Genomic DNA, 23978 nt, shown 5'->3' with positions numbered 1-23978 from the left:
GCAATCGAGAGCAGCAGCTCCTACACAGACAGCCGCAGTGCATTCAGGACAGAAATTGAAACTGAAGTATCGATCTCATGACGCTGTTATACACATGCGTGCTTCAATAGACAGGCAGTAGAAGCAGAGTACAAGGTTGCGCATGAACATGCTTTGTTTCTGTCTGATTGTTGCGTTTCAAAATCATGCAGAGGAAACCTCTGCTTTTCTCAGACATGTCCTGGAAATTGTAGCTTTTATGGACGCTACGTCGTTACTTGATCAAAAAAATAACGTAACTATTGGAAAGTTATTTGATTCAGAAATCAGCGACGCTACAGGCAAGCTACTAGAAAATGTAGTTAAACTAATAGCTTCGCTACATGTAGCGGTGCTACCGCCCATCACTGCTAATATTGAAATTTGGCTGAACAGCATCCAGACCTGTTGGAATCTTATATACCTGGATCATGTCCCCCCTTAGTCTCCTTTGCTTGAGGCTAAACAGATTCAGGTCAGCTAACCTCTCCTCATAAGACATTCCTCTGAGACCAGGAATCATTCTCGTAGCCCTACATTGCACCCTTTCCAAGGCAGCAATGTCCTTATTAAGGTATGGTGACCAAACCTGCAAACAATATTCTAGGTGGGGTTTTACCAAGAAATTCTATAATCGTAGCATCACCTCCCTTGACTTTAACTCCACACACCTAGAAATGTAACCCATTATCCTATTGCCCTTTTATGTTACTTCCCCACACTAGCGAGAGTGGGACATGGAAGCATCAACATACCGTGGTCTTTCTCATATTCAACTACCTTTATTTCAGTGGAATCCATAAAATATCAGTACTTTATATTTCTGCTCCCTACCGTACATTTATCTACGTTAAATTTCATCTGCCAGGTATCAGCCCAGTGACTAATTAAATCAAGTTCCCATTGTAGCCTCTGTGCTACTAATTTACTATCTGCTACATCACCCACCTTGGTGTTGTCTGCAAATTTAACCAGTTTACTGTATGTATCGGTGTCAATATTATTAATGTAAATTAGGAACAATAGTGGTCCTAAAATTGAACCCTGCGGTACCCCACTATGAACGCAGGCCCACTGTGACATTGTGCCTCTAATAACTACTTGCTGCTTCCTGTCTGTTAACCAGTTTTCCATCCAAGCTGCTACAGTTCCTAAAATCCCTGCACCTTTGAGCTTAAGCAAGAGCCGTTTGTGGGGGACAATATCAAAGGCCTTCTGGAAATCTAAGTAGATCACATTGTAGGCCTTTTTGTGATCAATTTCTCTTGTAGCTTCCTCACAGAACTCAAGTAGATTAGTTAAACAGGATCTACCTCTCCTAAATCCATGTTGGCTATCCCTCAGAATGTTATTTGAATCCAGGTAATCTACCATTTTCACTTGGATTATAGCTTCCATTACTTATCCAGTTATGCAAGTTAAACTGATTGGCCTATAGTTTTTCTGGATTACTTCTATCCCCTTTTTTGAATATGGGCATTATATTAGCATTCTTCCAATCTGAAGGTACCACACCAGCAGATAAGATTTCTGGAATAGTAAAGTTAAAGGTTGGCTAATAATATCCCTCATCTCTTTTAAAATTATAGGTAAGATGCCATCAGGGCCCTGCGATGTATTTATTTTGAAAATAATCATTAAGCTCATTTACTATATCAATTTCATTTTCAATTATAAGGCACTTACTATCCTGCAAAATAGTGCTTTCAGTTTAGAGCCCTTTTGGAGTTATAATATTGGAAAAAACTTTTAATGTCATCCTTTGCCTCCAATGCAATCTTCCTTTCTACATTCCTCTTAGCGAGTCTAATGTAATTTTTTAACTCAACCTATAGACTTAGATACTTCTGAAATCATTTTTTTTCCCATTTGTGGAACAGAGCCCTTTTCCGCCTGACTTTATGTTTATTGCATCAACCACTTACGTGTTTGCTTTGTAGGAAAATTGCAAGGGGGCCAGTTTGTGTCCCGTGACATCATACAGGTGGGACAACACCAGTCGTTCAAAGGATTTTATGGCTAAAAATGACAGTCCTGTAATGGAGGGTTTCTTGGGGACTGGAATGATGGTATAATATTTGAAGCAGGAGGGGAATTCACAGAGCTCCAGGGACCAGTTGAAAATCTATACAGAGCTAGTTGGTCAGCACAGGCTTTAAGACAGTAGGGGGAGACTGAATCTGGACCCGGTGCTTTCCTGGAATTCATCTTCTTCATGTATTGTTAGTGCAGCCTGAGTATCAGGGGGTGGGGTTAGGGGGGTTTCCAGAGGTGTGGTACAGTAGGGGCTGTTGTCATTGGGCTGGAATCAGTAAGGGGTGTGAATTTCTTCCTGTAAACCTGTAGTAGACGCCATTTAGGTAATCTGCCAGGAATTTATTTGTCTCAGCAGTGAGGGTTGTCTTCTGTAATTTGCGATGTCTTGTAGACCACTCCACAGGGGTGCAAGGTCATTGTTTATTTTTTCTCCAAATATTCAGTGTAGCATTGTAAAAAAAAGTGGCTTTCAGTTTATGAAGTATCCAAGTTTGAGCTGCAGCATTTACTTAGCACTGTAAAATCTGTACACCAACCTTTTTTTAGTATAGAAGCAAATTCTGCCACTTTTCATTTTCCCTGATAGCCTTGTTATATGATTCGCTCTGTGTAGGTGAAACCCCGGCAGATGTAATCAACTGTCGGGGATGGATTCATTGAACCAGGTTGTCAGTGAAATAAAGGGTAGCAGAACGTGCAAAGTCCTTGTTTGCTCCTTACCCAACAGAATGGATGAGCTGCTTCTCCTCAACTGGACAAAGATTCGCTAGGTGAATCGATGGGAGGGCAGTACAAAATCCCTGCTGATGGAGCTTCACTAGCACACCAGAGTGTTTTCCCTTGTCTGCGTTTTCTCCATGTCCCACAGAGAGCCACTATTCCTCCAACTAAAATCTCTAAAAAAAACTTTCTGTGTTTGTGAAAACTGGTAAAAAAAGTTTCTGGAGTGAATTGCCTGATGTTAAGCAGTTCTCTAGTGAAAGTCATTGGGTTTTACTAACCAAACACACAAGAAGGAACAAAAACAAGAAAATACTGGTGAGTGGTGGGCTGAAGATGCCATTTGTGGCGCCATCTTGGTTCATATCCTGATATAAATGAAAAATCATAAACAGGTCTTTCACTTTATTCATCTGTATGTGGGCTTTGAAGGTAGTAACTCAGAATCAATTTCAAAGTCAAATTCCTTAGTAATAAGTTACGTTCCAGACCCATCAGCGATAGGTGAACATTTGCAATATAGAAAGACCATATAAATAAACATTTTTTTAATAGTCTGTCTTAAAATACTGCTCCCACATGCTTTAAAAGCAATAGGTGAAAATCCGCGATACAGAACTGTAGAACTGTAAAGCGAAACTCTTGTCTACTGTAGTGTACAATGTATGTATATTTAATGATTTACTGTAATGCTTAAATGTTCATTTTTTATATATATATATTCACTTTTTACTGCATTTTAGTCAATATTACAGTTATGTTATAGTTATTATAAATTTATAATACGTATTGTTCTAACAAACTCTTGTCTGGCATGCGTAGTGACAAATGAAAAGCGTATGTACACGTTGGATGGCTGTAGTATCCTGGTGGTAGGCTCAAATGCATCACAGGTTTGTTATTTGGACAGCCTGTTTTGCCATCACGGGTAGGTATTTTATCCACCATTATTATGGAGTATAATTTTTATTTTATCATTCAGCCTCCTAACAGCAGGAGCGACATGCAACCTGCCATTCCAGGTACTGGTTCCAGGGTAACAAAGCATATAGTATTTCTCCCAAGAGAAAGGCGGTGTTCCATCATTAACAGTGGGGCTGATGAGGATGTATTTGTGTGGATTGAGGATGTTAAGGGTAGTTTGCAGGCATGTCATATAAATCCTGTAGAGGATACCCTGTTTATCCTTGATCATTTGGGGGGTTTAATGAAGCGGGAGGTTTAGCTTAGACCCCCAGCAGACAGGGAAGATCCGACCAGAGTGTTTGCTGTTTTGAAGGAGTTATATGGGTCCTCCTAGTCATATATTTCCCTTCAGGAGAAATTCTTTTCCTTTAGACAAGGGGAAATAGAGTTACTATATGACTTCACACACAGTCTTCTAGCCTGGATGGAGCAAATTATACAACTTGCTCTCAGTGGGACGTTAGATTTTACTACACTGCTGCCGGACCCGCTATGGCTGTTAGAACCCATGATGTGCTGCCTTCATAAGCATCTTACCCTGTAGCTTCCACCAAAATGGTTTCCTTGAACGCAGATGCCCCCAGTGTTATACTGGTAAGCCCTAACAAGTCTTCCCCCTCGTCAGCATCAATAAAGTGTCCTCCACCCAACAAGGCCAAAGGGTTGTGGCAGACCACTCGGATCACAGTGCTGGACGGCATTTGAACTCGTATCACTTGCGAAGAACTGCTACCATTGTTCGTATCATCTGGGTTTTTCTGGGCCCGGTGGGCCTGCCACCCTTTGGTCCTGCTCAGGCTGTTTTAGGGCCTGTGTTTAGGTGGTGCCTTACACTGTATCACTGGGACGATAATAGAAAACCTGGGGGCAGAGGAAACATCACAGATTAACTGTCATTTGAAAAATGTGCCAAAGCAATAATATCTCTAACACTGTAATATCAGAAGCATAATGATACAAGTACACAATGCATTGACCAGTAGTTTAACTGCAATTTATAAAGTTTAATTGACCTGTATATTGTTTTTTGTTTTGAATGCAGTTTGTGCACTCAGGAAATCACAGAACAGCCTTTGAATGTTTTCAGACTGCAGCATTTCTTGGTCTGATCAATTCAATGTGTTACAACAGCAGTGTCTCTGTTTTTCACAGGTGGCAGATGATGGTTACGGGGTGGCCTACATCATTTTAGGAGAAAACATGATAAATTTTCACATCTCCTCCAAGCATTCCTGCTCGCAAACTGTAAGCTTGAACGTGCAGTAAATGGAAGCTTTATGCACAAAGTTCTGCAAAAGCTCTTGAATATGATGCATTTTCATTTGTATCCAGCAAAAATGAAAATAATATAAAAAAAAATACTGAATAGAACGATGATAGATGTAACTTCTCATAAATATTGGTGTAAACTGTAGAAGCAGATTACTAAATGATGTTTGTCTGAATCGAAGTATAAAAAAATCTGCAGTAACCTTGTTCTTTTTTTATTGTTTTTTTTTTATTTTTTATTTTTTTTATTAAGGATTCTCGTCAGTTTGGTGCCCAAATTGGAAAAGCTCTTTTGGACCTTCTGTCACTGCTCAGTTTTGACCAAAGAGCACCAGCCAAAACAAGGAACACAGAGGCAAAGAAAACAATGTAAAGGAATCGATATGGAGCCATAAAACAGCTGAGATGGCAAAATCAAAGGAGAAGACCGGGGGGGTGATTATTGGTGATTAATGCAGTGGGACGGGGACTTTAACGAAATCGACTGGGTGAAGCCATTCAGGCCTGGGGATCCAATGGAACCATGTGACACAGTATTGGGGAAACTGGACAAGAAACATAATGGTCATTGTGTCCCGTTTTTCAGGGTTTAAGTACAGGCCAGCAATGGGTCAATAACAGACACCTGTCCCGAGGAAAAATGAGCAGAAAGTTGTGTAAAGCAGCTGTGAAAAGGGGTGAGCAGATGAAACACATGTTAGGTAGGAGAGAGACAGCCAGCACCCCTGAGAAGGTGTTATGCAGCTTGATCACTTGGAAGCCCCAGGGGGCTGATGTTTGATGGAAGCAGAGCTGCTTCAGTTTCCAATTGTAAAAGCGTGCCAGGAGAAAACCGCAAGTGGGACAAGTGGAGGGACCCTGCGGTCGTAAGGAAACAGGGTGGGAAATCAAGATGAGAGGGCAGAAATGGAGACACATGAGGAAAGACATGCAGGACGAAATGAAACCTACATTTTCAAACTTCTTTTGTTTTGCTTACTGGAAGCCATATATAGACCACGCACATGAATAGCCCATGCTGTTAGACACAGTTACTACAGTGAACCATACATTTTAAAGGATTAGATGTGTAACCTTACTTATAGTGTGGCATTCCTTGGAATTCTTAAATGTTTACCATCAGTTTTGGTAATAATGCAATTTTACACATTGCTGACTTTGATTCTGGTTCCATATGTTTATGATTGTTTCCTTCCATGATTATTCCGTGGTGGTTATCACCATGAGAAATGTCAGGCGTATTACACAGGCCTCAGTGTTTCAGTCCTGCTCAGTAGTCACATAGAATAATACCAGCTTGCTTTTTTTTCTCCTCCCAGAGCAAGAAAATGAAAGAACTATAGGAACAATGATCTCTTCTTTCCACTCATTTTAAGCGTTTTTATACCCAATTAATTGACATTTTCAATTTTATGAAGAATTAATAGTAGTTTAAGAATGCTCATCATGTTGTATATAAGTGATTAATAATCATAAAGGTATACATAAGCAGCGGTTTTATATGGCAGTTGTTTTATGTTATCTTAATACTGAAAGTTAAGTCATCAGTGGGGAGAACAAGCTTCAATAACAGAGACCTCAAGAGCAGCTATTCTTTTTCAGGACAGTTATGTGCATGTTTTCTGTTGTTAGAGGGTTGATGAAAAGCTCACTATAAGGGATTTTCCACTTCTCTGAATGGACAAAGTCACTTCATGGAGCTGTACAGATACTGTGCATACTTGGGTTGATGTTTATATTTTATTTCATTATTTTAGATATTGTAGACTTTGGTCAGTTAAATGCAAAAGAAGCTTCTAGTAGTTTCTGGAAACGTGTTTATGCTCACTGCGCATTTTTAGCCATTCTATCGATTGCGCGTGTCCCACTGCTGCTACTTTTCTGCATTATGCCTACATGTATGTTTTTTCCCTTTTTATAATTTAACTCAATATTTTCTTCACAACTTTCACTATTAGGATGGAAACTGATTATTATTATTATTTTAATTAAAACTTGTCTTTTACAAATCCTCTCACAGTTAAAAAATGTGCTAAGGTTAATTGAAGCTGTCGAAAAGCCTGTGGGTGTGACTGTGTATGTGTATGTGTGCCCTGCAATGGGTTGGTGTCCCATCCTGGGTTGTTTCATGCCTTGCGTCAGTAGCTTCCAGAGTAGACTCCAGACCTACATGACCCTGCATATAAAAAACAGATTCAAGGAAAAATGTTGGGTATAAAAAAAATAGATGGATGGATCTTTCACAAATAAAAGGAACACCAAGAGACATCCTCGTTGTTGTAGTTGATTCCCTGTGTTTATGTTTCTTATATGGCAGGACTCAGATTCCAAGCACATCTTGATGGAGGATTTCAGTTAAAATGAACGTGGTATAGAAAACTGATGAGAGGAAATATGAGAATGATAGACAGACCAATGTGGTGACTGTAGTTTTGTGGGCACTGTGGAGATCTGTGGTAGTACAACACGAGTAAAGCTATAAGGTGATGTTCACGGTTTATCAGTCAATATATGTCCCTATCTTCATCTATGGTCATGACCTGTGTGCATAGTGACCAGAAATCAAGGTTGCACGTTCAAGATGCCAAAATGAGGTTTCTCTGCAAGCTTGCAGGATTCCCTCCCTATGACAAGGTAAGAATTTTGGAAATGCAGAAGGACCTCCATCCAGGGACGAATTATGGGTTGTGTGGGCCCCTGGGCAAAACGTTCGCGAGGGCCCACCCCCCCACCAGCACCACCACCACAACCACCACAATTCAAGGGCCCTTGGCAGCCAAACGCCCTCGCTCCATGTGTCCATCAGAGGCCCTATAGGGTCAGGGGCCCTTGTAGGCAGAGGATTAAAGAATGTAGGCCCTCTAAAATAGACAAACAAAAATACATTGTTGATAAGCGTTGCAAATTGTTTTGGGCTAGGGGCCCCATGGGCCCCCTGCACCCCAAGGGCCCCTGGGCAGCGGCCCCGCTGGCCCGGTCCGTAATCCGTCCCTGCCTCCATCAGGTCCAGAGTCGTCAGATGAAGCGGTGTGGTCATATAAAGATTTGTCTTGGTTCCAAAGTGAGCTGAGTACCTCCCACTGGGCATAGGCTCTGGGAAACACTCAGGAAACACAGGAAATTATATCATACTTAGGAATATTTTGGGATTTTCCACAATGAGCTAGTGTCCATATGAACTGGATGTTATGCTGTCAGGACAGCCAACATCTATGTGACACAAATGTAAAGTATTTTCAATCACAGTGGATTGTGTAGGTTCCTAGTGGTGGTGTTTTTCTGCCCAGAATGATATTTGTAAGTGATCATCCTGTAAGTCAGCATATGCAAAACAGTGCACCAAACTTTCAGAATGACTCATGAATGTATTACACAAATTGTTGTAATAGAGCAGTGTAGTATTTTTGGTTACACAGCACATGCCTTTGTTGTCATTTTATTTGTGTGTTATACAGTGCTGTGACTCCTCTTTTTTTATTAATCTGCTGTATTGAACTGTCTAATGAGACTTCAGTGCAGACGTGTATTAATGCTTTTTCTTACCAGTGACCTTCACATACTGTAACATAGAGCCTTGCAATGTTGAATCTGGTGTCTCAAAATGAATAAAAAACAGCTTGCTAAAGAAACATGTTTAGTCAGTATCAATGAGAAGGTCAGAATTGTGGAGATCAGGGGCATATTTAAACTGCCATTTTCATAATATGTCTAAGCATGTTGTGTTTTGATTTGATGATGGTACTTTTAATTTTGGTGGCACAAACTTCATTCATAGAATCTTTTGATTTTGAGGCATGACTTAATTGTTTTGGCTCAGTTATGGCTGTTGCTAGGTTAACCATCCTGTTAAGGCTTGAGGCCTGTTATAGAAGAGCACTTTCTGTGTTTAGACTAATTCAGAAACATTTCCCTATTCACCCCGCATTACAGAGTAGTTATTAAGGCATTTTGCTGCATTCCTCTTTGTTCTTACATTCGCCCATCCCTTACATTTGAATGAATTAATTATGTGTGTTGTTAAACACAGATATCAAATTATTGTAGTAATCCCATGTTAAGCACAAATTGTAATTTACGAATGTTAAATTGAGACTGTTACTCTAGGAAACTAATGACTACTTAAACCGATTTAGAATTACTATGTACCGATGTGAATAATCAACATGTACGATGTATTTTTAATTATGGATTAATTTATGGATCATATGATGTGTAAACCTGCAGATTGCGATGTCATGTTTGGTGTCAAATTGACAGAGAAATCCTTATAATCTGAACTTAATAATGGCTTATCACAAAATTGGATGTATCTAAGGTTAAATACTTTACTCAAAATTAGCTCCAAAGTTTCTCCACTATACAGTCGTAAATCCATTGGACCGCTGTACACACCCCTAGACCAGGACTCCGGTCGGATGCCCCAGATCATGGGTCCGAGTGTCAAATTCCAAATGATCGATATTCGTAGACTTTAGAATTTAAAATCACACACTTCAGATTCATACAGGGGGGTGGAGCAGAACCGAAAGATACCTGCGTGTAGACCAGCCACCGCGAACGGGGGGAGGGAAGATGACCGCAAACTACAAAGAAACATCGGAAATGACTAAGAACCGCTCCAGACCTCGCTCCCCCCCCCAAATGAAACTCCATCTCTTGATCATCTCATTCTCCCCATACAAGCTTCCAGAGATTCATCTGCAACCACGTAAACTCCCTGTCATTCACTTGCTAATCCAACCAATGTCAGCATTATATAATTAGCAGTTTTAATTGGATATTATGCTACACAATAGGCTATACAATAAAGAAACTGCTAAGCTGGATCTGCACATTAATGCAGTAAAGTAAATATTGTGGACAGACTAAGGCAGCTACATATGATTCTCTAGACCAGGGGTCACCAACATGGTGCCCCCAAGGACCACGAGTCGCCCGCAGACCTGTTCTAAAAATAGCACAACTAACTAGTGAGCAGCTTCTAAAATTTAATTTTATCCTGTTGCTATTCTTCTTTAATCACATTTGCATTTATATAGATTTGAAAATGACAATATCTAAAAAAAAAAAAAAAAAAAGCATTTAAACATGTTTTTTATACATGAGGTCTAGATAAGTTTAGAAGGGTTTTCAAACTGGTAGCCCTTCGTATGGCTCAGTACCCGTGAAGTAGCTCTCAGTTTCAAAAAGGTTGGTGACCCCTGCTCTAGACTGAAAAAATAATAATAATCAGATGACAGAAATCAATAATACCTGGTGTCACACCCACAGTGGAACAACCCAGAATGCAGGCTGTGCAGGGGCGGCAAAGGCCTCATCTGGGCCGGATGCTAGTTGAACAGCATAGGGTCAGGCACTTGCGGCGGCGCAAAGACCTCACCAGGCCTGGGTGTTAGCAGCTGAGCAGCCCCTTCCAGGCTGGACACTAGTGGCTCAGTGGCTTCCTCCAGGCTGGGTGCTAGTGCAGCAGTGGCGGCCTCATCGGAGCAGGGCGTCTGCGGAGCAGTGGCAGCCGAGTCTTAAACATTTTTAGGGAGTCTCTGACGTAACAATGACTGGACTGAGAGACACTAATATACAAGACTAATGAGGGAGAAAACACAAGGCAGCTGTGAATGATTAACAGGAGGGCAGGATCAAGAGGTGAGACTGACTGGCCACAGGCATGGCTGGTTTGGAGCCACACCCAAGGGGAAACATGGGGATCCGACAGGCGGAACAGGCTGGGGTGCGTTTCTCGAACAACGACGGAAGTTAGCATTAACGATGCATCGTACTATGGTAGTTCAAACTAACCAACATCCGACCAACGACTGTTTCTCGAAACCGTCGTACCACAGTTGTTCGAACCACGTTAGTTAGTTAGTTAGTTAGTTAGGACTTATGTAGTTGGAACTACAGTGGTTCCAGCGCTGATTGGTCAGACTCACGGCTAACCTACCGTAGTTTAAACCACAATGGTTCCAGCGCTGATTGGTCAGACTCACGACAAGTCGTGCGCAACAACAAACAACGCACTTTCACAGCCGGGGGGTATTCCAGAAAGCAGGTTATGTGACATACCCGGGTAAGTTTAAGGGTAAGTTAGTGGATAACCTCAACTTTAGGTTCCAAAAACGGAGGTTAACTTTCTGGGTATGTACGTAACCATAGCAGCTTACTCTCTGAAGATAACCTGCTACTGAGCAGGTTATGTTCCAGGGTAAGTTTGTTGCAGAAGGTTACTGAGCATGGCGTGCCCTTTTGATGACGATCCTGTGAACGTGGAGGCATAAATTATACAAGGTTTTTTTCGCTGGGAGAGAGTTATAAGACCGCGTATTGATGTCTTGTCATTTCCTAATGATTATTTGAAAAAGCGTTATCAGTTTTCAAAAGAATCGTTCATTTACTTAACATCTCTTGAAACCGCATATTGCAAATGTCACAAACCCAAACCGCGGGTCTGCGCTTAGCACAGAAAACATTCTGTACATAGCGCTTCGGTTTTTTGCGTCAGGGCATTTTTTGTACAATATGGGCGACGCAGAGCATATAGGAAAGGCAACTGTGTGTAGAGCCGTTCGCACAGTATGTCTGGTACTTAACGCTTCTTACACACGTTTATACAGTTCCCTGTCCATAAAGCTCTGCGTGTTATTAAAGAGGAATTCCACAGAGTGGTAGGTTTGTCCTTTGTAGTAAAATCTATGATGCATATTTAATATATAGTCATACTATTTATATCTATAGCCTACATGTATTCATCCTGCACACACACACACTTGATACTTCCCTATATGACTTTCTATTTCAGGGTTTCCAAATGTAATTTGGAATACATGTAATACATGTATAGTGACAATAAAAGGCATTCATTCATTCATTCATAATTGGGTGCATTGATGGCACCTACATTCCTATTAAAGCTCCTTTAATAAATGAGGGAGACTATGTTAGATAGATAGATAGATAGATAGATAGATAGATAGATAGATAGATAGATAGATAGATGTCTTTATTGTCACTATACAAGTACAGCGAGATAGCGGAGGAAATCTATTCATAGTATCAATGTGCAGGTAACTTGATTTTGTATCCTTATTTTTTTGCCTTGTTAAAATCATCAAACTCATTACTTTTTTCCACTAACTATAGGTAATCATTACAGGACAGTACAATGCTGGTTACCACTGGTTGCCCTCAGATGGGGTGAGGGGAGGTGGTGGTGGGCTCCCGCCAGTTAGACGGGCTTCAGCCTTTTTTCTATTAGCTACATGACAGAAAGAATATACTAAATCGTGTTTAATAAATAGTTAAGTGATCGTGTAATCAATAACCTTTTTGCAGAATGTTTTTGTGTTTCATTTTGACTTGGCTCAAAGTTCTTCTGTCTCCAGAAGGATTACACCTTATTAAATAAGAAACCATATATTCCTAGTCGAGACACATTGTTATTTTAACCTAAAGAAATGAATGGCAGGAAAAGTAAATGCTTTCATAGTGATTTAACAGTAAAAAGGATGCGGAAGGGTTATGTGTTTAATTATTTTGCATTATAATAAAAGGGGAGGCGATGTCAAATTTGCAATTTAATACACACGCATTTATTCTGTCCTTTATTTTTTGCCAAGCCAACTCTTTCTTTAGCCGATGCAGCCGTATTGCTTTTTTTCATTATTATTGGCTTGAATTCCTCATATGCGTGCATTAAAACTTCCAACTACCTCTGTGAAGTATGCCGCTCTCTTTTTTTCACTTTGATTTTCCATTCTGACTCGTGAAATCGGCGATCAATTGAAAACGTCTTTATGTATGCACGGTGCACGCGCATTAACTCTGGGTAAGCAATAGGAGGTTGATTGAACTTACTCTTCTCAGGTGTTTTGGAACCGACATACTCATGGTATGCGGGTTTGGGGTATATCAACCCAGAGGTTAAGATTTACCAAATGGTAAGTTAACCAAGCTTTCTGGAATACCCCCCCGGTCGCGTACAAACACTCGCGAACTGTGTAAAATATATAATAATCACACACACACACACACATGTATATTTATTTGTGACATCAATTTCTGTCAGTCACATAACGCCAATAAAATGAAAATTAGCAATCGCGGAAAAATAATGCGACGCTCCTTGGAGTGATAAACAGAATAACTTTTATTCCGACGTTGTCGCTTACAGAATATTGTTATACTGGCTGACTGGAATACACAGGTGTGTGTAATAACCAAACATTACAGACGTAATTTCCCGAGAACAAAGGCATGGATTCGTATCTGGCCGCTGTAGTGTCATTCTGCTAACATTACCCACCCCTGTGCTAATTAATACTTTGCAGTCTGAGATTTGCTCACTACAGACAGTTACCGTACTTATGACCAGAGACCCACACAACAATTACGTTTCAAACTACATTTTCAGACAACTTCACATTATATGTGATCGTAGAGCTAAATTATTTCTTATTAGGTATTAAAGATTATTAAATTTCTTACTTACACGGTGACTATACCCTTATTGCACTGTATTTTCCACCATCGCTGACGAATTTACATATAACTACGCTTCTAACTACAGCTCGTGAGCTGTAGTTCGAACTACACAACTTAACGACAGTGTTTGCGAACGTTCGTTCGAACTATGGTTTCGAGAAACACCTGCGTCGTTCAACGATACATCGCACCACGTAAGTCCGCAGTATCGTTACCTATGTAGTTCGAACTATGGTTTCGAGAAACACCTGCGTCGTACTTACATAGTTTGAACCACGCAAGTTGCTAACGTAGGTAGCAACGATGGTTTCGAGAAACGCACCCCAGATCAGTGCAGAGTTTCATAGAATCAACACTGAACCTTGAGCCAAAATTCATGTCAATGTTGGACTTCTACTCCCCTAAGCTGCTGTCCCTGTTACAAGCCAAGAAGTGTGCTGCAGGACAACGACATCGGGCACAGATAAATATTCTACTTCAGGTAAGAGTCACATATCCCATCCATAAAATCTTTCTAACCCTGCCTTAACCACAATTCAGTTTGTCCTATTTACATTTTTCTTTTGTGAAAGATCTCTGGTTACTTTAGACATTTTTAAATTCTAATCAGACATTTTTTTCCACTTGGACTCTCTCCTCTTTTATTGTATGTTGATTTGGAAACTTCATTGACTAGTCATTCCGCTTTCCAGATTACCTTTAATTCTTCCTCTTCTTTGGAATTACCCCTCAATCGTTTACATCTTAATATTTCAAACATTTGTATTTATCAATCTTCAGTGGCTAACTCTTGTTCTTCTGTGGCATATTTGCAGTGTTGCATCGAGGAACTAAAGAAGTCCAGTTTCCTTCACTCAGACCTACTAGGATTACCATGACTTGGATGACTGAGAACCTTCACCAGCTATAAAGGAAACATCAAATAACCTTTTGTATCATGGTGTGTATCACTGCTGAAAGCCCCTCACTCATTTCAAAACAACCACTCCCCCCATATTATTTCACACCGAGAGACCATTTATCCAGCAGAAAAACTAAAGCTATAAAGTATATCAGACAACAGCATTTACTTAAAATTACTTAAAATTGTGGATCTCAGTGTTCAAATTAGTAGCTTCAGATTTCACGTGAAAATAGCTTTTTTGTGTCCATGTCTTGAAATATGCGGGATAAAAGTAAGCTTACTCTAGTTCTTTGTTATGTCTTCAGGAGTATGCTGATGATGTCTGTGTTGAAGAAGCTTTGGCTGAAGAGGTGATGAAGATTTACCTGCTGGAAAACCAAGATGGGTCAGTCAAACCGACTGATGTAGGGATCGTTATTGAGGGCATAACTGTTCTCAGTAATCTTGGGGATCTCAGCAGAGTCTGTTGCTATCTGTTGGGACTAGTCTATGCTTTGGATCTGAAATACCCCAAGAATCTGAAATATTGCTTTGAGATATTTCAAAAAGTGTTCCTGGAGCTGGATCCTGCAAACCTTTCAGTCAAGGTTCAGAGACTGAAAAATCACCTCTGTGCATTGTAGATAACTACGTTTCACAAAATGGGACTTCTTAAATGGATATCCATCAAAAGGTTTAATTAATGCATTGCCTTGATGTGATGACATTTCCATTATAAAAAAGCATTTCTGGACCAACAAAATCTCAAATGTGTCAAAAAAGCAAAGGGAATTGTTCTAAAAAAATAACCATAACCTGAAAGATGTTTTTCATACAGGCCATTAGCCTGAGGGAGGGTCTAAGCTTGTTCTTGTGTCATGACAGTTCTTGTGTAATTTACTGGGGGATGGAACATCAACCATGAGCCTTTTTCATTGTTTTGTTAATTTAGTTTTATAATCTGAGCTGTTGTGTTTGCTCTCCTGGTTTGCCATTTATCCTTCAAGTAGGAAAGGCTTTGAGCTAACAGAGAAAAGGCTCTTTTCTTTTTAGTGCTTTGTTTGGAGTTATTGCCATGTTGATAAAAATAAATGTTTCATTTTAAAAAATGTTCACATGGTCATTTTTCATACATGTATTATAAAAAACACACACCTACATATAATTAGTTTTTTAACTTAGAACTACCAGTGAAATACAATAAAATTCATATTTAATTTTAAGACCAATTTTGATTACGGTCAGTTTAAAAAATTAGGTAAATGGAACAAATCTACCAAGCATTTCAGTATTATCTACTAATTTTTTTTGTGTGGTTTTCACTTAACCTTACTTTTTTTAACTTATAACCTTAATAATTTCAGTTATATTTACTCAATTTTTTACGTTACTGTACCAACTACAATTATTCATTTCAAATGAATTTGTTTAAGCTTTAGTTATTCAATTGATGAAGTATATTTAAGAGATTTGACTGGTTTCCAATCTACTCAATATTTTTGAGTGTAAAAATGTTACATCAAAAATTTTAAGTAAATATCAGTTTTATTTTTTAGAGTGCAGTTTCTTAAATATGAAACAAGTAAGCTGCCGTAAAATGCACCACCCCCCACCCGCGTGCTGCACGTGATATGGCATTTATGAAATTCAGTAATTATCATGTAATTTACTAACAGAATTTCGTGACAGAATCAAAGGACAGAATGGAAATGGATTTCCTGCCAGGTAAGCCTTCATGAAGACAAACATCTTTTTTGTTTAGGTATTTCAGATCACTGTACCAGAACATTCTCTTCATTGTGGAGAAAAATAAATTATTAAATGTGTATAAGGAATTGTGTTGTTTAATTTTCTTTGGTCATTAAAGCCCAGGACTTCCTTGTTCATAAACTAATGACGAGAAAAATAAATAACCTATGTCCTCGTTCGGGGCTCATCGTCTACATGTCGCAGTTTATCAGTTTTATATGGGTTAAATCACTTTCGTTAAATGAAACAGTGATAAACGTCTTCTAAATGTGCAAACGCAAATTAATATTTATGTTGCACATTTAAATTGGCGGAACTACAACTTTTCCCCCTTCGAATCAAAGTAAAGAGCGGTGCGCGCACCCGATGAGGTGCATTTCACGGCAGGGGTGCAGAATTCGGCACAACATTTGGTCCGTAACACAGCTGTAAAACACGTGTGACTGTAACGCGGATCTGCCGGCTTATAAATCGGAAGTCAGCTGTTATCTGGGCAGTGATTTTACTAGAGTGGTAGTGGTAATATTTTGCCACTATTTCAGGGGAGGAGGGGAGGGGGGCGGTTTACTACCAGAGGTGGGAGATAGTGACGGTAGTAGTAGACGGGGCTGACAGGGGGGAGGGAAAAAGGAGGAGAAGGGGACTAAAAGCAGGGCATCCAACAGCAGTCCAGATAGAGGGCTGGAAAACCGGAGTGGTCGAGATCCGGACGAGTTGTTACCCCAGTGGCTAACAGCTGCGCCATTAGTCCTCTTGATCACGGATTACTTCTGATGTATATAAAAAATTTAAGTTTAAAAAAAGTTTATATGAACAGGCGCCATTTACAGTACAGAAAGGAAATTTCGCAAGAGCCCTCCCATCGTCTCTTATTTCCTGTTTTAATGCCTATCAATAGGTATCTGGGGAAAATTACAACAGTTTCCATCAGTGGATTCAGCAGGTCTATTCAATGAACCATGTGGAACCTACATCTGCAAGTAAGTCTTTTTTATTCATACAGTTTTCCCCCCTGTTTTTTTCCTGAATTACTGTAGTGAATGCTGGCAGGGCTGACAGTGGCTTCTCCACTTTTGCTCCGGTCGACGCAGGTACAGTACCATGAAAACCGGGCGTAATTAATGATAAATAGATGGGGGGCGGCTGAGTCTTTGCTGGGACTGGGAGGTCGATGGGAAACTTCGCCGGGAATATGTTTTTGAATAGCTCATAAATACTGCGGTCAAGTTGTCCGCGCTTTGCCGATACACGGTCAAATAATCCGCGCATTAAGAGTAGGGTGCACGCATAGACTTAACATTACGGTATCAGGTCGCGTTTAGGAAAATAACAGCGATCGCGTTACTATATGCGATTGCGCATATGAAAAGGGTGAATACTTCTTACTTTCCTATGATGTATAAACAAATTATATAGTATCTGAAAGGCAACGTCAAAGGCTATGTCCAGACAGAGTGTGTTCAACCTTTACTCAGAGTGCCTTCATAACACTTCTATGACCATTACGGTCCGCTACCGCGTCAATATGAATAGTCGCCACAAGGATCAATGTTAAGAGTGCAAGATGCGCTAGGGGTGTTTACTAACATGTATGCAACACACGGTCATGGTCTGGACATGCGACAAAATGAGAATCAATACAGAAGACAGATCCTTATCCCTATCCAAAAGAATTTGGTTTTATAACTTCCAGGAATTATCCTAAAAGTATATTAGTAAAAGTAATAAGCCTATACATTTACAAACAGCCTGGTCTGGTCCAGCAGTCTGGTGTTATTCCTGCCCTCTCAGTCCCCCCAGCTCCAACAGGCTTCAGAAATAAAAATATGCCTATTAGGCTAATATCTGTCTTGATGATACAGTAGATCAGTACAGCCTAATTTCTAACTCACCTCTTGGTCCTGCACACTGTCCTGATCCTGCCATCTCCCTGCTGCCTGGACACTGTCCTCATCCTGCCATCTTCCTGCTGCCTGCTCCTGTGCCTCTCCTGCCTTCTGCTGACCACCACTTTCCTTCATACACATTAACAGTTTGCAAAACTGCACCTATACTTTTAGTGTAATGTTCTGTAGCTCTTAACACTAATATTTCCTACTTACTCTTCTTTTACCACCAAAAAAATCTGATGTCTCCATCTTTCCTTTTCCTCATAATGTGCCTGTGAATAAAATCTAATATATGTTTAAGAAAACAGTATCTGGGTTACCAGGTGAAGCTTCTAAAAATGTCCATAAATATGAAATTGTGGAATGCAGAATCAATACCACTAAAATTCAAATAAAAGGGCTTATTTGCTAGCTAGTTTTTTTACGTTTCCCCTATAGGTTTCACTTATAGTAATATTTTTTCAGAGCATAACGTTAGACTTTCTTATGCATTAACATTAGCCTATTAACAAACCACACAGGCTAAATGGCAAATTAATTTCAGAAAGGCACAATTTATTCATGGTAAAATGAGAATGAAAACATAGGGAATAGGGAAAATGACCATGATCGATTTTACCTCACCAAATAAGCCTGGTTTAAATAGAGAACTTGGCTTATCTTACTAGTTAACTAACGTTGGCTGTACCGGCCTCAGAAGGACAATGGCAAGTAATTCAACTTATAAAAACGTCCGCTTGCATTAGTAGATGAAACACTTAAACAAATAAATGAAGGTTGTAAAATAACACATTTTCAACAGGCTAGACTTCTGCTGGCTACTTACATTTACGAGCGCACGACAAACAGTACCATGACAGACGAACACAATGAACAGGTCACTCAATGAGAATGAATGACCCCTATGGCGTTAAATTAGTGCCAAAACTCGCGCGCATAAAAACCACACGCGCGTATGCGCTCGCGAGCAGAAAACCCATGCTCTCTGCGCGCTCGCGTTTGCACAGCACTCGCTCGATCGGCGTTACATTAGTGCCAAAAGTCGAACCACGCGCGCGTGTGCGCTCGCGAGCTGAAAACCTATCCGCTCTACGCGCTCGCGTTCGCTGGACCCTATCTACTGTACGCGCTCGCGTCTGCACAGCACTCGCTCGCTTGACAGGATGAATTTTGACACTTTGGAGGCGGGAACAGTGGCTAATATCTCCGCTCATTTGATTGGTTTTTTAAAATTTTGACTAAGATTGGCCATTTGCTTTGGTAGAAGATGAAGATAACTTGTCACTGACCGCGGTTAAGTTAGCCTCATATTCGATATTCAGTTTTATGGCTTTAATAACTTTTAACGGAAGGTTGGGCGTTTTTAATGACAGAATCGTGATGTCCAGTACATAGGCAACGATGCACACCGATTATTTTTGCACTTCAAACCATTTCGTGATTTGTGCAAAATCGTGTTAATAGCTAATATTATATGTTCTTTCAGCTGTAATGACATGGTGGTTTAGCATTTTGGGCTCATGGCGACTGTTGCACACCCCTATGTTTCCCATAGCCTATTACTTTACATACGAATTTTAGTTCATTTCTTAATGTTTGAATGTATCCGTATAATGTGCAATGGGACAATACATGAATGGGTTAGTAACTTTAAAACTAGACAAGACAAGCACATCTAGTGGAGTGTGCTTTGATCAGTGGACTACAGGAAACAATGCACACCCCTTGGATTTTCAGAATAACTTTCTCTCTAACAGTTATTAACACATTGTATGCATGTTACATGCCATTGCTCCATTTCATCCATATTTATGCCAAATATGTATATACTGCTTTTATATTATATATGTGTACTCATTCTTTTTTTTTTTGGTAACTGTACGGCTGCTGGAACTAAATTTCCCGGAGGAACCTTCCCGAGGGATTAATAAAGTACTATCTAATCTAATCTAATCTATTGACAGTTAATTGGTAACACAAATTAATACATAAATAATTTGTAAAAGTGTGATTTAGGCAGTGCACCGTGGGACAAAGCAAATGCAACGCAGTTGAATTGTTTGATTACGTGTTTCGTCACATTTAAAGTGATCTTGAAAATCCAAGGGGTGTGCATTATGAAAGCATACTCCATAGGACATGGCTGTCCCATTTTGTTTTAGAGCTATTAACCCCTTAGTTGTTGCTTCATTCCACTTTAAGTGAACATAAGAACATAAGAAATTTACAAACGAGAGGAGGCCATTCGGCCCATCAAGCTCGTTTGGGGAGAACTTAACTAATAGCTCAGAGTTGTTAAAATCTTATCTACCTCTGATTTAATGGAACCCATGGTTTTAGCTTCCACTACACTAGCAGGAAGACTATTCCATACTCTAACTACACGCAATTCATCTTGTCGAGCGAGCGAGTGCTGTGCAGACGCGAGCGCGTAGATAGGGTCCAGCGAACGCGAGCGCGTAGAGAGGATGGGTTTTCAGCTCGCGAGCGGACACGCGCGCGCGGTTTGACTTTTGGCACTAATTTAACGCCGAGCGAGCAAGCGAGCGAGTGCTGTGCAAACGCGAGCACGTAGAGAGCATGGGTTTTCTGCTCGCGAGCGCATACGCGCGCGTGGTTTTTATGCGCGCGAGTTTTGGCACTGATTTAACGCCATAGGCCCCACCAACTGGCTGCTTCTAGCGCCGAGGTAGTTAAAATGGTACGGTCCACATTAGGGGTGTCTGAAATTGTTTTACATAAAATTTTCCTACAAGGTGAGGTTATCTATTTTTTTTTTTTAAGAAACAAAAGAACAATGTTAAGACCCCCCAAACTGCTATTTTTGTCTCTTTGGGGGGGGGGGGTCTGGGTCTTGATCGGGGGGTACTGTAGCCCCCAGTACCCCCCGTAATTCGAACCATGCCTTTACTGTACCATTTCCAAAAAAATGCACTTTGAAATCCGTGTTATTCTAGGTCAGGGGTGCCCAATACATCGATCGCAATCTACTGGTCGATCGCAAAATTAGTGTGGGTAGATCGTACGGCATAAAAACATAGAGGATGGATGACGTGTTCAACCGCTGCAAATCTCTAGCAAGCTACCGAGTCGCCTAGTTAGCCAATTTATTTCTACTAAAATTAAGAAAGGGTATAACAATGAATGAGGGAGCTGGACCAAGTAAGAAGCCAAAAACCTACCACTTCCATACAGAATGGGAGGAGGACTTTTTTCACAATGTCATATTCGAAGTGCATTTGCCTCATCTGTCAGTCTACCATTGCTATAATACGACGCTGAAGTTCGCTACTTATTCGCAGCTCCTTATTCGGATTTTCCGGTCCACCTTAAATGCTTCGCAGCCCAATGCAATGACGCAATTATGCCTGTAGGGGGACCATTTTAATACATTAAACCTCTCTGTGCTAGGCAAATATCAGAATCAGAATCAGAATAAGCTTTATTGCCAGGTATGTTAACACATACGAGGAATTTGTTGTAGTGACAGAACTCTACAGTGCAACAGAATGACAGTGACAAGACAAGACACAGGTAATAAAAAGAGTTATATACAGATATACAAGATAGCGTGCAAAATAGCAAAAAGACATTCCAGTATGACCAGGTATGATGTGTTTGTATAGGTATGTTGATATGTGCAAATATGAAAAATAAATAAGCTTGTGTGTTAAATAATTTGTTTTAGTGTTGTGTGTACCACGTGTATTGTTAAGTGTACATGACATTGTTAAGTGTTCATGACATGGACTGCTTGGGGGAAGAAACTGTTCCTGTGTCTGGTCGTTTTGGTGCTAAGTGCTCTGTAGCGTGTTGGAGCACGGCGTCTCCACCGGGTCCATGGATGAGAAGAGATTCACAGCTGACACGGGGAGAAGTTGCAAATCACCGGTTTATTGTCTGACAGATTGCAATCCGGGAGCAGCCGTCTGACATACATTCAGCATGTACAGGAGGAGGCTCTGCCATATGTATCAGCTGTATCCCTTTTAAAGCCCTTTGGGCATCTCTCCCCCCCCCCCCTTTCTCAGTACCTTCCGTCTACGTGACAACCACATGTGTGATTCTAGCCGGCTCGTAATTGTCCTTCTGGAAGGCTAAAAGATAAGTCGGGGCCGCTGATATCGGTCTTTGACAGTTGATGTCACACTCGCTAAAGTCGCAGTGTATTCTGGGTCGAATCGCCATTTTGCAGGTATATAACTCAAGAGCAAGCGTTTGCATCCGCCTTTATCCTTCGAAAGATGGGATACTCGTGCTGTGTGAAAGGCTGTCATACTAAATCACAAGGCAGAAAGGTGGACCACAACATAAGATTTTTTCGGATTCCCACTTGGAAAAAAGGATATGGACGGCAGGTAGAGGAGGTGTTAAATTATTCCATGTATTATTTATTATGCATTTGTAAGGCTGTCTACATGATTACAGTTAACTTCATCATATAATTACTAATAACTTAACTTGAACATAAGAAATTTATTGAAGTAGCCATTTGGCTGCATCCAGACCTGTTAGAATCTAATATGCCTGGACCATGTCCCCCCTTAGTCTAATTTGTTCGAGGCTGTACAGATTTGTTTGCAACTTGATTACAAGTTAGCGTACCTTTGCAGTGACAATTGTGTTGTCACAGTCCTGCGTTCGAAATGTGAACAGATCCTACACCCAGCCATTGATGAAATGTCCGTGGGCTTCAAGAGATTTATAGTTCTTGAACTGTTCATATGTGTAAGCGCTGATACCATAAACAAGGTAGTTTGTTATATCCAGAGATGAAGCTAGAGGCAACAATGTCGCGTCGGAATTCCATTTTTTTATTTGAGATCATACGGATCTATATTGCTGATTGTTGACAATTTAGCCAAATACTGATCCCTGGCGTCCTTCGTAAGTTTTTCTCTGTAAGGAATTTTCTCGTTCTGCTTTTTCTTCTCCATTCTTCCTAGTGTTTGCATCCGCAAATACCTTCAAAATGGCGAATGGGGGCGTGTCAGACACTGCAGACACGTGACTGACAAAGACCGATTCTCTGTCGCCCCCCCCTATCTGGTCCGATTAGGTAGTCTTGCCTTGCCGGCGCGCCAGTCAGTTCTCGTTTTGATTAGTTACAGCCTTATAGAATCATTCCCTTTATTTTATTAATTATTCCCTTAATTCCCCCTTTTGATCTCCGCAAGGAGATCACCCTGATTATGCTGATTAGTAATATTTTCCCTTATTCATGAAATTTTGCATTCCCCTTTTGATCTCCGCTAGGAGATCACCCTATTGGCGGGGGAGTTGTAGTTCAAAGCTGTCCAAATGACCTTTGTACGGTGGCCGAGAGAGCTCAACGCGCTGCAACTTCAAAAAAACACATGCAAACAGAAAAAAACCACAACAAATTAAGAAAACGTCTCCATCAGTTTGACAACACAGGCGCTGCAAATACGGAAACGCGCACCAAACACAAAAAACGCGCAGCAAACACAAAAAACGCGCTGCAAATAGCAGGGACCACAACGGAAATGTTTCAGGGGGACCTCAAAAAGTGACGAACCCATCTGGGAGCTGATTATTTGTTCATATTACCTCTGGCCACAGCCTGGCATGACACCGGTGGCCTGTACTACGAAGTGGGGTTACTGGCTTATCGGGGTAACTTGTCGGATTTAAGGTACCACATTTTAAATGGACTTCATATTCGTTCACTTACATTTTGCCCAGACTACCTTAAATCCGACAAGTTACCCCGATAAGCCAGTAACCCCGCTTCGTAGTACAGGCCACTGGTCCTCACCTGCAGGTTTAGGGTCATTCTCCACGACAAAACTAACATTTCGCCCACATGAGCTACAAAATTTGTGCAAAGTTGGTCGCTGAAAGCCACAGAACGGACAATACATTTTGATCTAAAAAAACAAAAAACAACAATGTTACCGATTTTAGCATGCTTTATTTGTATTCCGTTGTTCTTTATTATTAAGGGT

The 23978-nt window shown here is 40.5% G+C and overlaps 2 protein-coding genes and 1 long non-coding RNA gene across 11 annotated transcripts in view; all 3 read left to right on the top strand.

The window, feature by feature from the left end:
• LOC111851300 (carnitine O-palmitoyltransferase 1, liver isoform-like) overlaps positions 1-8639 on the top strand; it is a 65136-nt gene extending 56497 nt beyond the window's left edge. For all 3 annotated transcript variants that reach the window (XM_023826071.2, XM_023826069.2, XM_023826070.2), the window contains exons 18-19: positions 4894-4986; positions 5264-8639. In XM_023826071.2, coding sequence (XP_023681839.1) covers positions 4894-4986; positions 5264-5383 — 213 coding nt within the window. In that variant the 3' untranslated portion in view covers positions 5384-8639. The remainder of the gene's footprint in view (positions 1-4893; positions 4987-5263) is intronic.
• Positions 8640-13831: 5192 nt separating this feature from the next.
• Positions 13832-14827, top strand: LOC140590923 (uncharacterized). Its single transcript, XR_011991827.1, has 3 exons — positions 13832-13969; positions 14304-14428; positions 14698-14827. It is a non-coding gene; the product is annotated as an uncharacterized lncRNA (long non-coding RNA).
• A 1687-nt stretch (positions 14828-16514) lies between these two features.
• The window catches only part of LOC111841630 (uncharacterized), a 65429-nt gene continuing 57965 nt past the window's right edge, over positions 16515-23978 (top strand). For 3 of the 7 annotated variants that reach the window (XR_011991826.1, XM_072712676.1, XM_072712674.1), the window contains exon 1: positions 16710-17100. Coding sequence is in view for 3 of the 7 variants with exons in the window: in XM_072712676.1 (XP_072568777.1) it covers positions 17080-17100 (21 nt within the window). In the remaining 4 variants the exon portion in view is untranslated. Of the gene's footprint in view, positions 16534-16708; positions 17101-23978 lie in introns of those variants that run through there. The other 4 variants (XM_072712672.1, XM_072712675.1, XM_072712673.1 and 1 more) reach the window with 3 other exon arrangements.

Source organism: Paramormyrops kingsleyae, chromosome 5 (genome assembly GCF_048594095.1).
Source record: "Paramormyrops kingsleyae isolate MSU_618 chromosome 5, PKINGS_0.4, whole genome shotgun sequence".
NCBI classification, from domain to species: Eukaryota; Metazoa; Chordata; class Actinopteri; order Osteoglossiformes; family Mormyridae; genus Paramormyrops; species Paramormyrops kingsleyae.
This window is presented reverse-complemented; position numbering and strand designations above follow the sequence as displayed.